At 42.3% G+C, this 16,032-nt stretch overlaps 2 protein-coding genes across 2 annotated transcripts; both read right to left on the bottom strand.

Moving 5' to 3' along the window:
- Nucleotides 1-510: 510 nt before the first annotated feature.
- LOC110988970 (neuronal acetylcholine receptor subunit alpha-6-like) lies at nt 511-8,336 on the bottom strand. The gene is made up of 6 exons (XM_022252997.2): nt 7,942-8,336; nt 5,761-5,885; nt 5,084-5,128; nt 3,734-3,843; nt 2,466-3,147; nt 511-1,729 (listed from the first exon to the last, which is right to left on the bottom strand). The coding sequence occupies exons 1-6, from the start codon at nt 8,042-8,044 to the stop codon at nt 1,634-1,636; spliced, it is 1,161 nt and encodes a 386-aa protein (XP_022108689.2). The 5' UTR covers nt 8,045-8,336; the 3' UTR covers nt 511-1,633.
- Nucleotides 8,337-10,796: 2,460 nt separating this feature from the next.
- Nucleotides 10,797-16,032, bottom strand: LOC110988974 (uncharacterized). The gene is made up of 5 exons (XM_022253003.2): nt 15,509-16,032; nt 14,454-14,520; nt 14,189-14,254; nt 13,423-13,556; nt 10,797-12,424 (listed from the first exon to the last, which is right to left on the bottom strand). Exons 1-5 carry the CDS (start codon nt 15,621-15,623, stop codon nt 12,291-12,293), a joined length of 516 nt encoding a protein of 171 aa, XP_022108695.1. The 5' UTR covers nt 15,624-16,032; the 3' UTR covers nt 10,797-12,290.

The following is a 16,032-nucleotide window of genomic DNA, read 5'->3' as shown; positions in this document are numbered from 1 at the left end:
TTTTATAGAGACACTAGTAAGTTTGCATTTAAGAGTTGGTTGAAAGAATTACCTGAGAATTTAAACAAGAAATGTTGCATGGTACTTAATATTAGATCAAGTCAGTTTGTAGTGCTTGTAATGTACCTTGAAAAAAACTCACAGAGGATTGGAAGTTTAAAAAAAGACTTGATTTTTTAATCAATTAGCATTAGTTGTTTGATGAAGTTACTACACCCGGTCTATTTTCGAAGTTTGGCATAATTTCCATGTAGAAAGTGTGAATTTCGTCAAGAATTAGTTAATCACATTTGAAGTAATGATAAATTCACCAATGTTAGTTTTACAAGCCATCTAGAAAAGAGTCGATGTACGCACGCCAGTTACGATTTTGCTAAATATAATTTGCTGCATTTAAACCCTCTTTGGAAATGTAGTTATTTTGCACGCACTGAATACAGGTAATTTTTAGTTGTTTGTGATATTGATACTTTTCACATCGAATAATGCAACACTTCTCTGAGTCCAAGGTGCTGCTGCACTTCTGAGGATCCATCCATTTATTAATAAACCTGCGTACAACCTTGCTACACAGAGAAACGTGAAACATACGAGTGGAAACTTTTTAATCAAAGAACAAAAGTGTCTGAAAACTGAAAGGGATAAAAGGAAAACAAATACGAGTAAATGCTCTTAAGTGAACTGTGAAAGGAGGCTTTTATGGTCTTCTACCAAAGGTTCCTACCAAAGGAGCTTGCGTCCTCGCTTGGTCCAACTCGGGGCTCATAGCAAAAGCTAAAAATGGCTGTGTTCCAGGCGCGAACAACAACAATCTATGCCATGTACACGCACATACCGTCGATGATTTCAGAAAGTGACAAAAACCTCCCTTTCGAGCAGAGCAGACATCCGGGAAAAATGCGTTGTAAAATATAACCTATTTCATCCTACAAATTTTCGACCACTTCTGTTTTACGGACTGTGGAATTGTTGCCTAGTCATGCAAAGTAAGGTTTTAAAATGCTAATCCACACTCATTTGTAGATTTGTTTTAATTTTTTTAAATAGTGATTCATAAACAAACGTGTTTGTCACTTCACTAGATTATACGCGTAGGAAGATAATGTTGTTGCATTTAACATCTTGATGCGACCAGATCTGTGTTTAATCTCTATTTTGCCCTGGTACAGAGGAAGTTTTTATCACTTCGTGAGACCAAAAATCCTAGAGACCGAGCTTTTGTCAAATGTTTATTTACGAAAAAAAAAGTAAACAGCATTCTGCTGTAATACTGTGCCGCAAAAACACAAAATCGAAAAAATATAGAGTTTTCTAGGTTCTTTTTTAAATACTTCTTGAGATCATCGACGATGCATTGGTGTATGTGACCATCAGGCCACGCATGCATAATAATACACTCTGAACATTAATAAGTATTCTACAATAAGAAAATGTGCTTATCCAATCTTAAACAAGACTTGGTATGTTTGTGACTGGCTAGGCTTTGGAAGCTGGTAATGGCCCGAACCGCCAGAGAAGGAGAATGTTACCAAGCATGGTCTGTGGTATCAGCAACCCATACACGTACAGAGTTTTTGTCAACCAATGGTGGACAAAACCTCCGCCTGTGATGACGTGGCCCAAGAAAAGCCTACTATGGATTGAGGATGACGCCCCCAGCGACTGCAAAGATGAAGGAGAAGACCATGAAGCAGCCTACATCGATGAAGCGAGCGATTCGCGTCATTCCCTGCATAAAAAAGGAAAGTGTAAAAACTACATGTAGGCCTACAATGAATAAAGAAGGATGACACGTCTTAGTCACCACAATTTGTCGCCAGGATTTTCTCGACTAGCAGTGAGAAAAATTTGAAAGAGGATAGTGCGCCTTTACATGTAAATTTAGTTAACGGCCATGCAAACTTTTATGCAAACAAAATTACATCATAAGAAATATCTAATGACAGTCCCAATCGTCAACTGTAATTCCAAGAGCTTTTGATTTGCTATTTTTGAGCGAGATCAATAAACTGGCTAACGTCAACCAAAACCTGACAATCACTTCTCACATTTCTTTCTTGCAATCCACGCCTGCTGCATGCTGCGCCGGCTGATCCGCCAGCCGTACAATTAACGAAAGACGCTCTACCGATGTTGAACTGGTAGAACTAAACCAGGATTCCAATCACCACCATCCATAGTGGCTTGAATAGACTAGCCTCGCTAGTCTAACTTCTCAAGCTAGCGTGTGTGATATGCAGGTTGGTCACTAAACGTAGTTCTGATCTAAACGTACCCGACATTAAAAAAAGATCAAACAAATATCACTTATCCAAGATTTTAAGCTGGGTTTTGCGTGTTAGTGAGATGAGATCACAATCCTCAATGTAGCATGCCCAACACAGCGAAAGGAAGATTTTCGAAACAGGGGAAAAAATCGTACGGTAGTTTAGACTTGAAATTAGGTCTACACTTAATTCACTTACAGTACTGGTCTTGGCTTGTATACCAAACTCTTCTGTATCCTCACGACAGTCACTCTTCCTACTCTCACTTACACCTCGAGACAGATTCAAAGACAACACACTCTCGACGACTGAGAAGAAGGCCAAGAAAACGCTGAAGCAGAGGAAGTCGGCAAGATATGGTGCGTCCGGGCCACGGATGGGTACGGTGAGGTTGAGGTGGAAGAGCTGGAGGAGAATGCAAAGGAGCAAGATGGAGACAAAGAGGATTCTCTCGCCACAGTGAGGAGGGATGAGGAAACACAGCAGGATGAGGAGAGAGGTGACAACAGAAGGCGCCAGTACGCGAACTGTATACTCCCGGACTTGACGCTGCAACATGATGTTGAACGTTAGGCTGACCCACGTCTCTTCGCAGCACACGTACTTCACCACATGCCTGTCCGCCGTGAAGGATTGTACTTTCCATTGGTTATTGGGCTGTTCATGGGTCGCCAGTTCAGCCGCCGGATAATCAGGTAAGGTGAGGTTGATCATATTGCCGTCGTAGCTCCAGGATTCCACCTTCAAGGAGCACGAGTGGCTGTCGAACGGGTAGTAAGCAAAGTGCATTTCACACGGGACAGCCAGTCGCATTGGAGGGTAATGATAGATGGTTCCGCCGGAATGGATACGCAAGTTCACTTCCTCCTCCTCCAAAATTCTTCATAGATAGGGGAAAACACATTAAAGGTTTGTTTGTCTTTAAAAATGTACCTTTGTTTCTTCTTATCCTAGCTCACAAAACTTTTCTGGCAGATATATTAGGGATACAGCTGGATGGGTATAAAAAAATGCCAGATTCTTAATTCTGTGGTCGATTTTCTGATCTTAGTGTTGTATCGTTTGATTCAGTTAATGATTTTTGGGCAGACCTGTGTCTAAAGTGACGTGACGTCATGGTAATATAGCCGTCATTAATTGTGAGCAGCATCATTGAACATGTGAGAAAGGAGCACTGTCTTCACATAAAGCAGATCAAGGGTGTTTAAATTATGTCAGGAATTTCCGAAAAGATATTTCCGTAATGTATTTTCTTCAGTGTTAAGTCCATACCGAAAATTGAATTCGAAATTGTGCCAAAATGTTTCCTAATTATACATGGCGCCCTACTCAAAAGTTCAATCAAGGGACATATGTGGAAAGTGAGAGCAAAACGAAAACAAATTTATGTAAAACCTTTCTTCGTCCAAACCATAAAGTACAGGCCATAACAAATTTAGTCAGCTTCAAACATTAAATTTACACACTGTGCATGAGGTCTGAGGTCCGGGCCCCAGAGTTTCTTTGCTGGTAGATTTACCCACTGGATTCCATGGTACTCGGATGGATCCCACTGGAAACGATGATCAAACCATTTCTGTAAATAATTATATAATGCTGACATAGTTATAATGCTTACAACTTACATACCGGCCAAAACACACGGGTGGAGAGGTTTCTGACTGGCGCTGTAAATCGGAAAATGACAAACCATTATCGACTACAAATTCTGTAGGTTAACTAATTGCAAAATTCGCTTAGATTTTGAGGGCTGGACTCTCTCCCAACTCAGGCTGGAAGTACAAGCAGGATGAGTCTGCGCTGTATAGTACACAAAAGTGGCGACACAATTTGTGGCCGTTGAAGACGGTAAATTTGTCATGACTGTAAAACTGTCCACCGTGGGCTATTATTCTATCCCCTCCAGGTAATTTTGTCCATATGCTCTGTATATTATTTTTATGAAATCAATCCACAGACAGGAATTTTTAGAGTTTTCTCCCCTTCATGAAGCTATCAAAGTAAAAAAAAATTCGAAATAATAATGCAATAATGTGAATCGTTCCAGCTATCAGAAAGGGTATTCTGCACCTTCTTGCAGTGTGGCTAACTCATCGTATCCGTCTCGAGAAGAAGCACACCCTCATTGTTGGTAGCAATGCGACTGCAATGCTTGCGTTTCAAGTCGTTCGTGAACCAGCAACGGGCAGTTAATACCAAAGGAGCTTCGCTCGTCCCCCAGCGCCCAAACGGGGCCCAACCGTGGCTGCCCTGGAACCACGCCGTCATTACTGCGGGATGCATTACACTCTTCAAGTGATAATTTCTGCCGAGCTCATTTACATGAAAGGGGTTTCTTTTGAAACAAGGGAAATTGTTTGGCCGAAACAATTGGGGTCATGCATGTAAAGATACAGGTCAGGGTTAACGCCCTGGGTTAGGAGGCTTCCAGGAGGCAAAGTTGATAAACCCTGGAGAGAAAACACAATAATTTACCTATAGGAGAACACATTTACCAGGAAGACATTGGCAGTGGTGGGTTGGGAAGTATGTTGTGATCATGAATACGGGTGTTTCACTGTAGTGCGCCTCCAAGAGTTTGCAACTTGTTGACCAATCACAATGCACGAAATCTGTCGACCCTTTCCCAAACGCGCATTAGCTCGACAAATTTCGCTAATTGTGATTAGTCAACGCGTTGCAAACTCTTGGAGGCACACTATTGTGACTCGCCCGTATTGCTCACTGATTTAAGGGGGAATCCCGCTATACGCACGCAAAAGTGTGCCTTTAGCTTTGTTTTGTTCATTCTGCTCTGGATATTTATAGTTACTCACGATGCGTTGAATAGTAGAAATCCGTAGGATACCTTCCTTCTCGTCCTGAAAAAGCAAACCAAAACAACCAACCAAATTTATGAGAATATGCGAAGTACTTCCTTCCTTTTCAGTAAGATGATGTATTTTCGGAATTCTAATCTGAGCAGATTGCGGTCACGGTGGAATCAAAGCAGTTCGCTCGAATCGAACTTATAATTGACACTATAGGGATGAGCTAAAGTACATGCGTAGACTTTATTCAGTCGGCTGAATTATTGGAAATGCGGTGAAGCCTCCATTTTGTGAATTTAGAAGAGAAACGAAGGCAACAAAATAACGCTTCATTAAAAATCAATACCTCACCAGCTTCCCGTGGTGCATGAATAATTTGAAAAATCTTGTGATCAAAGATATGCTTAATGTTTGGAGCCACATTTCAAAACCTTTAAATAAGGGAGACTTTGAACGCATTTAAATCACAGACTGGTCTGGCACCATCCCATTCAACAGTTCAAATAAAAAGAAAACAACAGAATTAAGGGGCCTGATCGAAATTATGACATGCATATGAACTTAAAACTTTCCACTCATTTTTTGTTCTTTTCTTTCTTTTTTTGGGGGGGGAGTATCATTGTAAAAAGAAATCGACTTCTGAATCAAGGCTAACATGCAGACGGTTAATTTGTTAGTCATACCACACCGTCCACACCGGTGAGAACCATGCTATAGGTGACGTTCACAGGCGTCCGCGGAATGACCAGAGGATTGTAGAGACCCAACAGGTAAGCAAGTAGTTTGTGCCGGCCGCTGTGCTGCTGGGCTATTATTCATCGGCAAAATAAAAATCAAACAAAATACTAATCCACTAAGAAGGTCAGGTAGAGTTATGGGACTTCCTCGAGAGGCTAGTGTTATGTCTTACAACCTTGTCCTGCCCCCCCCATGACCGAGAGTTATGACCTCTTTGAAAACCAACATTTAACCAGAATAACAGACCTCTTCACTAATAAATTCATAATTATGCACGCATGCGCACAAATGGCCTTCTTGCCGCCAAGGCCGTTCGTGCGCATATGTGCATAATTATGAATTTATTAGTGAAAAGGTCTATTGTGCAACTGTTTATAAAAAACTTCGCGAAAACCTCCTTACAATTAGATGTTAGGTCTTCAAATTCCCCACACCCTCATGCCACCCTTCCCCCCAAAAAGAAATTATCGCTTGGATTAGTTTAAAGTACGCAGACAGCGATTCAAACTGATGACATGCGTACATGAACTTCAAACTTTCAAAAAATTGGCTGCAGTCATCATTTTAGTGTTTGCAAGCAACCACGACATGCATTCGACCAACAGTCTACCTATCATGTCTTGTAGGAAGTCTAATCACACATCGCGGCCGCACTCACGAGACCCTAATTTGAAGGTCACACGCTCGTCATCTATGGAGGTCAACGGCGGCAGGGGCTGATCCAGCATTTTTTGGGGGGGGGGTTCGCCGGGCCTGTGATTTTTGTAATTCATGTCTCTTTTTTGGTGGATACGGAAACGAATATATTATAAGGGCCACTTGCAAAAAAAAATTTGATAGTTTTTGAGATAGTAACTTGCCGCGGCAAGATAGTAACTCGATTTTTTTTTTACGTTTCCATATGCGGACAATCGGAAACAATGACGAAATATTTCATGACGTACCGGTGCATCGTTTACATTGGTATTGGTAAACATGTATACATAAGAGGAATCTGCAGGATGCTATCCTGGTTCTCAATTTTCTTTTCGTTATTTTTTATTATGTCCCCCGTTTTTTTAAATTTTCTTTGTCTCGGAGCAGGGGGGGTTTGACCCCAACACCCCGGATCCACGCCTGGGTGCGGCGCTCGTTAGCAGTAAGATCAAGTTGTTTGCTGTCGGTAACAGAAGTTCAAGGGAATGAATCTATTCTGCAAACATACGTGACTTGGCAGTGTGTGGGTGTGGGTACAGGATGTCTGAAAATGATACATGAATGCTGAACAGGACGGTAACTGAGCACTGTGTGGAATAACTGGGGGGGTGGACACTAAGGGGGCTGGCCACGTTGGCGGAAAACTAGTCCTTCGTTCAATGTTTGCGCCGTCCATCGCTTACAGAAAGTGCCTGCGTTGAACTGCCTCAGTAGGCCTACAACTAATTTGTAGTATTTTAAATTTACAAGAATACTGACTGATAAACTTACTATCAACGAAGTGTTTAATATGTGACGTGGATCTGATTTAAAAATCACAATCACATGATTACAAACGCTCAAGTTACTGAATAGCATATCAGAAACTCTGTGACGAAATGTACCAGGCGCCCCATGGTGCGGACCCAGGGGGCCCAATGCTCATTGCCATTTTAGCAGACCACGAAAAATCATATAAGCAGAAAACATCGAGGGGTCTCATTTTGCATTCTCGGTTAAGGACAAAACAAAGTGATGCAATGGCTTCGGTGACAACTACATTTTGCCCCCACCCCCCCAGCAAAAAGTTTCCACCCCCAGCCAAAAATCCGGGATCCGCCCTGCACATGCATCCTCGTATTCCTCATCAAAAACTGAGGGAAATGACCTGAATACTACTGTCAGTTGCAATCCACCATGTGTCCTTTAAGCGTAAAGACACTTGAGGAGCACTGGCCGATTTCTGCCTATTACGTGTAAACTAAAGTCTTTGGAAAATATCCCCTTGAATCAAATGCGCTACACAGTGTAGGTTCCTAGTAAATCGTAAGAGGTCGAGACCTTTTCTCCTAGAAAAATTAGGCAAACACTATCAAGCTCACAAAAAGGATCTACACGACTTGACTTTTTAGTTCTTTTATATAATCAAAGTAACATTTCAAAAATCTCACCTTGTAAGTCGGCTTTCGACTCATTATAACTCCCTTGCCCTCCGCAGCCACTCAGATAGAACAAACACAGCCCGACCAACATCACACCACCTCGGGACGCCATTTTCCCTATGATAGTATAAGGGTACCTACGCAGCTGTGAAGTTTTCCTCACGAATACAACTTTTGGGGCATGTGTGGCAGAACACCGTCTCGGGCCTGCAACCAGAATGTGGTGGTGTCAATTTACCAACTCAGGTCGCGGGTCGACCTGTCGCGGCGTCTCGCCCGTGCTTGGCATGCGATGCCGGGTCCAGGAGCTGTACACAATACAAGCGGTTGTGATTTCTTTCGTTTTTGCCGATTTTTTTTCTGTTGGTATGCTTTAAACAGGTTTCATGGAATCATGAAAGCAGGTGTCTGTGATGTGTTTGTGATGAGGGGCAGACACAGGGACTCTCTGCAGACTCTACGTTTTGCATGAAGGTATTTTGGGTTATTCGTGGAAAAAAAAAGGTAGGCCTATGATTTACATACGAGTGGATCTTGGGGCACCAACGTGGGCCATTCCCCTCCCCCTGCCGAAGGGACAAAGTTTCTTAGTTTTCTGAAAAATAATGACAGAAAACCGATTTGGGCGGGGGCGTCAAATGCGTGGGAAGCCCACAAATTTAGCCTCACCCCTCAGAAGGTTACATAGAAATTACCAATTTTGCCCCTCCGAAAATTCCCCCCCCCCTCCAAAAAAAAATGGTTCAGAGTCTGCTCGTGGACATACTTTATATGTCCAACAAATCCAACTTTTACGTCTGTTTTGGGACTGCTCTGTGGCAACTTTTTTCCAGCTGTAATCTCCACGACTACACTGTTTTTGTGTCATAAGTTTTTCCGCTGCCGAAGTGAGTTTTACAGAATAATGCCAAGGTTTTTTCGAAAAAAAATTGTCATTTCAGTGGAGAGTTATAAGCCGTAAAGAGAGGAATGCCCGGACAGTCTTCACCTGCGCTTGTGGTGAGAAAAGAATATTTGACAAAACATATGCATAGTGTCTAGACTAGACCCATGCACTCAGCTCTCATAATATAGTATTAAAGCGTAGCCAATTTGAATGAGGAGGATCTAACCGTGGTAGGTTAATTTGGTGTTTTGTGATGAATATAACCCAGGGTAGCCTATGGATGAATTTGGTGTTTTGTGATGAATATAACCCAGGGTAGCCTATGGATGAATTTGGTGTTTTGTGATGAATATAACCCAGGGTAGCCTATGGATGAATCTGGTGACCATAGCAACAGTATCACTTTTAATTTTGCATTGGCCCAAAAGAGATAAAGAACCAGTTTTGTTGTTTTTTCGGGGATGCAATATTTTGGGCGGGCAAACATCTTGAAGATTTGCTAGGTAACTTTTTTATTGCCACTCTGACGATTGGGGCAACATTTTGGGACTTTTTTATGGAATGAAGGGAAAGAAAGAAGACCAAAATAAAAAAGCCTTTCTCTCATTGTTTTTCGAATCAGCTATAGGCCTATTTCTCTCCTTTTGAAAGGACCCATCGGGAGCCAGCCTTGGCTGACGGATTCGCCAGTGAGTGGCCCCCGCCAATGGCGGTAAGCGTACTCTTTTGCACTGAGCCATTGTTCGGTAAGTCACTTTGTATTTAAAAAAAAAAAGATTCAATATGTCACAAAAAAAGCTCTCCGTCATCAAAGGGGGCTATCAGAATGAACGGTGAAACGACACTGGATTCATATATCGAAACGACACATCTGTGCATAGCATAAGTCCTATGAAACCAACCCTCTCTGGCTGTTAGTAGCCACGGTCACGGTGGCCAGTCAGAGCTGTTTATAGAAGGAGTTGCGACATGATTTTCTCAGTCGTTAAAACCTACATGGTGGATTATGTTGAGATGCGTGCGTAACTGACAAAATCATGGTTCGATTCACACTCAGTCAAGGCTTGCAGTCGTATCGTTCAGCAAGTGAACCTGTATGCCACTGCATAAGTCCAGAGTCAGACATGAATCTGCTATGGAAATGATCGTGGTAATTCTCCCCTGCCCCAAAGCATGCAAAACTTTGAATGAATCTGGCCTAGGCCGACCGTGCTTGAACTGAACCTGTCCCGAATCTCGCAGCCACGTCCCTTGAGCTCCATGGTTTGGTTTCCCGAATTCAGTCCCTGGGGTTGAACTCTGGCTTAGTGCATCACCATGTGACCACTTCCTGCTTTGTGGAACTAAACTTGAAGTACAGCATTTTCAATCTAGTTCCACACTGTAAAAACTGACGCCCATTATAAATTTGCCTTTAATAACATTATCAACACCAAATGTGTCGTGTGGAAATTTATTAACTCATCAACACGCAAGTTTTGTTAAGAAAAATGAACACCTTTGTTTTGAATTATCAACAGCACAACACGTTCACAAAGTGTTCTCAGGAAGGCGCTTAAAAGGCGTTAAACCTGAAAGACATTCTATGATCATTACAAATGTGAAGTTTGAACTCAATCAGACACGTATAGTTTTGTTGTTCCGGTCATTTGAAACTCAAGGCTTCATGCATGCCAGTCCGCCGTGCATTCGGAGCACCGCAGTGGAAACAATATCTGACTCGTCTCGGAAAAATTCGCGCGCTGCCCAAGAACAGTATGTTTGATTTTCGCCAAATTGGTGTCAAAATGACCGCAGAGTTCCACTTCTCTAAAAACTCCCAAGGGCTAAACTGGTGATTCAGGAAAATGTTGGGGCTGATTCCACCTCCACGACTCTTTTAGAGTTGAAACATTTAAACACTTGTTTTTACAGTGAAACATTGCTGATACGAAGTCGGAAAATGGAAAATCGCCATTAATCACCCCGACACAATTAGGCCAATGCAAACAAAACGAATCTTTTAATGTACTGCCATTCATGCAAGAAAGCCAACAATAGGTTAAACTTTTATTCTTCGACTTGAGTTACAAAAGATCGTGATAATTTGACCAAGATGAGCTAAAACACTCCACTGGAGACCCGCAACAGAGACTATGACATTACGGGTATAAAAACAAGTCATTTGATTAAGAATTATATGTATAGTATACAACGTTTGACAATCTCAGTCAGTCTACTGAGTGTTTTGGATTAATGATAGATCATAGAGCCATCTGTGTACGTGCGAGCCCACTTTGTTTATAGGCCTAGTCGGAAAGGGAACATTCTTGAACAGGACGCTGCTAACATCTTGTACACATGGGAACTTAGTAGATCCTGTGTCTTAGTTGGTTGCAATAGCAACGTGCACACAAGGAACACGTGGGGTATTCGACGTTAACCTCAACATATCGTTTGACATGTACAAAATAGTTACAGCCTTGAGGACATGATTATAATTTATACTGTCTACCGGAGGAGGGCGCTATACATTGTGCGTTACTTGTTTTTGGTCCAGGGCAGTAGCTAGAAGCGATCGATTTTATAATGTGTGCTTGACAGATCTTTCACTTTTGGTAAAAAAAAAATCACAACCAGCGATATCCATTCATAATTGTCAATTTATATATGTACATACAAATGCTGAAGCAATGACGATATACTTGTAAACGAGTTGTGAAAATCACCATAACTTACGAAAGCTTTTACAACACTTTTCTCGCACCGTAACTACTTTTGATGCCAGCTCTAAATTACAAATCGAGACGATAGGGTTTCCGCAAGACCTACAATAGCCAACAAGAGTCCAAAAACATCATCCAAATATGTAAAAGTTGTTTTTGCGACACAAATCTAAAACTGCAAGAATTCTTACCGTCGTTTTGTACGATTCATAACCTGTTGGTAATGCTCGCGACTCGGACGCATGCGTTTGCAGGAAGTGTGTATGATTCTAGGCCAATATGATCAACTTATAAAGGTAAGAATATACATTGAAGAAGGCCTCTACCTCCCAACAAGTGATTTCCTAGACTTTTTACAGCATGTTCAGCTATTAAATGATATAACAAAATATCCAGAACGACACCATTTAAAGGCCGGTCCGTGTGCGTTTTTTCACAATAATAATATTCAAACGCCTAGAACTTATCTGGAAATTTGACTTTCAAAGGTTAATATGCCTCGGGGGCATTTTGCAACATTCTGAGCACCCTCAGTCAACTTCATTCAGAACACCAGGTATACAGGCAAAATAAGGCAATAAGATTTGCACTCAGTCTTGCCTTCATAATTGAAGGCTGAGCTTGCATGGCAGAAAACTTGATTTCAAAATTGTACGAATCAAAGGACATCATCAGGGTATTTTACACGAGAAAGGCAGAGTAGAACCGATCTTTTTGCCTTTGTAATGACATCAATGGACGAGCGTAAGGACCTGGGCTCGTCGCATTCACGCCCGTTGCTCTTCCATGAATTCTTCGGCTAGCTGCTTCCGGTCACTGTCTCCTCGCTTTGTCTTGGACAGCGGACGGTCTTTGCATGTCTTCAGGATGTAGACGATTCCCCCCATAACGAGCATTACGCCTAATAAGGGGAAATCAGAAAAAAACAGGGAGAGTTTTTGACAACACAAATCCCTTCTTATACGTCGGAGTCAGTTTTCATGTTTCAATGCCACTTATTCCCTCACAAGTGCCGGGGCGAAAGCCCCTCCGGCATAGGTACGGGTGTGGCAGGGGCAGGCTGGTGCTGCCCCAGGAATACACGGGAAAGGGGGAAATACGAAGGAAATGAAAAAAAAAAAGAAGGAAGGAGATTAAAATCACCAAATTGCTTTAAAAATCAAAATTTACCCCCTCTCAATGTTAAATGATTCATCTTTTCATGGCTGATCAGTGATTCCTGGGGGGGGGTCCTGGCAATATCCATTCCCTTCGGCATCTTCACCAGGTATACTTTTTTCTCATCGAGAGTTTCCGTGTACATTGTAATGGATAAACATGTACCGTTTTCGCCAAATGCTCATTTTCCGAGACAGGTCCACCCAAAATGTAAACGTTTTTTTGTTGGCATGTGCACAGTACACCGAGTCCAACTCGCGTGATGGTGTTAAATACACAATCCTATCTTGAATTGAATTGAAACTTCACAAAATGTACTTGTAATGAACGTTTTAGTGACATTTAAGTTGGAGCAAGATTGGGCATGTGACAGCCGAGGTTTTGGACGGGGACGGAGCCTGCCCTCTGCCGGCTGTGAGATGGTCTGAACAAAAAAGTGAGTTATTTACTCCTGAATAATTTTGGAACCCATTTGGGGCCAACCTTAACCCTGCTATCCATATATTTGTACAGCTTTGTGTCGAATTTTACACTCTTGTGCCGTTCTTACAAAGAGATATCTTTCTCGTGATTCTACAACTTTCTTGAGATTCTAAGAAATATTCCCACATTCCCAAAAGTCTCCTACTTCTAAAGCTCAAAACATTAAGACGTCTATATATCTCAGCATATTCTTGTTACACCCTATCAAAAACAGACTGAATTAATTTTTTTAAAAAGTCACAGAAATTTGGATCTCACCGCAGATGATTCCTAAGGTGATCCGAAACACACCGACGAAGCACACGATGCCAAAAAGCACGTACAGACAGCCACGCTTCCAGGTGTCAAACCAACGGATGGGCCGACCGAATTTCTGACAGCATCCGTTATCTCTGTGAACGACGGAGACAGGACCATCTAATGAATTGCTTGTTGATTTTCAAGCTCACTCGTGCAAAAAGATGAAATGGGGGCAAAGACAGATGTTTGAATTACTTGTATGGCTACGGCTTAAAATTATACACACCACTCTGTGGGAAGTGGCTATAGCCACACCCATAGATTCGTACGCAATTTCAAGCCACAACCAAGTAATTCAGACACAGCCATACAATTTGGATATCCAACGACGTATAGGCCTAGCTAAACGGGAAAAGCGGGGGGGGGGACGGACCCCCATTCGGAGCCTCTATCCCCCGCGTACAACTACAACCTCATCCCACCTCTGCTCAGACAAAAACCTCAAACTTGTCTCATTATACAATCCTATTAAACTCCCCATTAAAATTTCTTGTTGTTTGGCTATTGTTAACCTATCAAATCAGGCCAAATCTGGAAAAGTGAAATTGAATTAGAACCTCCATTCCTGAAAAGACATTCTGCCACAATAATTCATTATCTTATGACAGGCACATTTCAATAAAATCGAAGTATTTGGATTTGCTGTAGTTTTCACTAGAAACCACCATGCATCAGCCACAACGTTAGCCGCCTTGCAGTCATTTTGAAAGTCATTCTGTAGTACCTGCAACATCCGCATTGAGCAAAGATCAGGCCGATCTCAAGCAACGCAACAATCCCTCCCACGATCCTGTGGACATACGGAAAATAAGATCAAATAGAAGAGGATTTTTACGGATGAAAACATTCCAAGTTGGTCAGTCATGTTCCGTCCCTCGCCTGGGACCTGAAACCTGTATACACTTGTAATGATGCTAGAACCCTGGGACATGATGTTATCCTCAAACATTCAAATATATTGTCAAAGGATCCTTTTCCAATGTACTTACACAAGGTAGATGCCAATCCAGAACAGCGTTGACGTAACAAGCGTGTGAATTCCAACAGCAAGTAAGCCTAAATATGAAAAATAACACTTTCTTTGAGTTTTAACCGTCTCGGACAGAGCGTACTGTTCGAAACGTTGAGTATACCCTCCGGTTTTTTTCAGAACCACACACACTCACAAGGGAGATATCTTTGCATGTGCTACCACAAACCTTTTATTTTTAACAAAATGTAGGCCTCCTCCTAAAGCATGATTATGTGACCCTTTTAACGAGCAAAACCCTTTGTCATGTCCTGTTTGCGTATTGTGTCTAGAACTTTAACTTTCTTCATGCGAATTTATTCCTGTACATGTAAATGGGACCACTCCTATAAACCAGATTATAATAAAACATCCGAAAAATTACTGAAGTACAGCAGCCTGTATACGTCACGCTTGCATTTCTGATGCGCGATGAAAAAAGCCGCTTGGCTTGAGCATGCACGCCAGTAATGCGCCAGTGTCGTTGAAAACACCGGCCATTAGCACGCTCTCCGTCGTTTGGCAACAGATATGATTCACTGTGCTGAGCTGGCAATTAACGATGCGCGCCGTGGCGGCACTAAAATACCAGTCTGCATGTGAACATTATTCAACGAACAAAAGGTCTCCCATAATAGGCGTATTTATAGCAGGCACGGACTACTTGCCAAATTACACGAAACCATCGGAGCATATCAGTACAGTTTTACAAACCAGCTTTTAAAAAACCAGGAGTGATATTAAAATTTGAAAACAGTGCGGGACAGAAATGTTCCCAAGCGCCTAATCCGCCCTTGAATTTTTTTTAAAGATGATAATATTTTAAAGATATCAACCTTGAATAAAAAAAATTAAATAAATTTAACCTCTGCAGCTTCAGTTACAAGTTTTTCGACGAGTAATCTCTATGGGCAATGCAGCAACAAGCAAAGCATGACAATTCTCGAGCTAAATCAACCCCATCAATCTCTTCGCTGTCACCTCTCTTCGAGTCACCGGGATTTGTCTGGCATGATATCATCGTCCGATCCTTACCGATAGCCGTCAGCACTCCCCAGGCAAGTCCAACGATGAGCAGCGGGCGATGACAGCACGTCGCCCGTACCGTCGACCGAGAATATCTCACCTCCTCCCGAACTCCTTCCGCCATTGTAACGCCGGGCTGAACCACAATACGGAGATGATACAGATACAAGACGCACTCACATCATAAACTCGCACAAGATGCAGACCTGGGACGCTTGGCGTATCTCAAGGGAGACGGGACAGCATTATGTTGTCCGACGAGGATGAACTCTTCCCGTCCTCCGTACTGACGGCAACTATAATTTCCCTCCCTACGTTTTCCTCGCTGATTCAGCGCGCGTTCATATCAATTTCCTCGTGTTTTAATTTACATTCGTAATGACAGCGACAGGCAGCGGGTCTGTGTCTCGACACAAAGCCAGGAATGATAATGGTATGACATATAGGCGTTTACTGTACGTGATGCGGTGTCGCGAGGTTGTCTGTCCGGCAAGCAATGAAGGACCGCACAGTGCATCGTGTGTATGCGCTCA

Source organism: Acanthaster planci, linkage group LG01 (assembly GCF_054643075.1).
Source record: "Acanthaster planci isolate LZ-2023a linkage group LG01, COTS_SCS, whole genome shotgun sequence".
NCBI lineage: Eukaryota > Metazoa > Echinodermata > Asteroidea > Valvatida > Acanthasteridae > Acanthaster > Acanthaster planci.
Note: the sequence above shows the minus strand (reverse complement) of the source record. Positions and strands in the feature narration are given on the sequence as shown.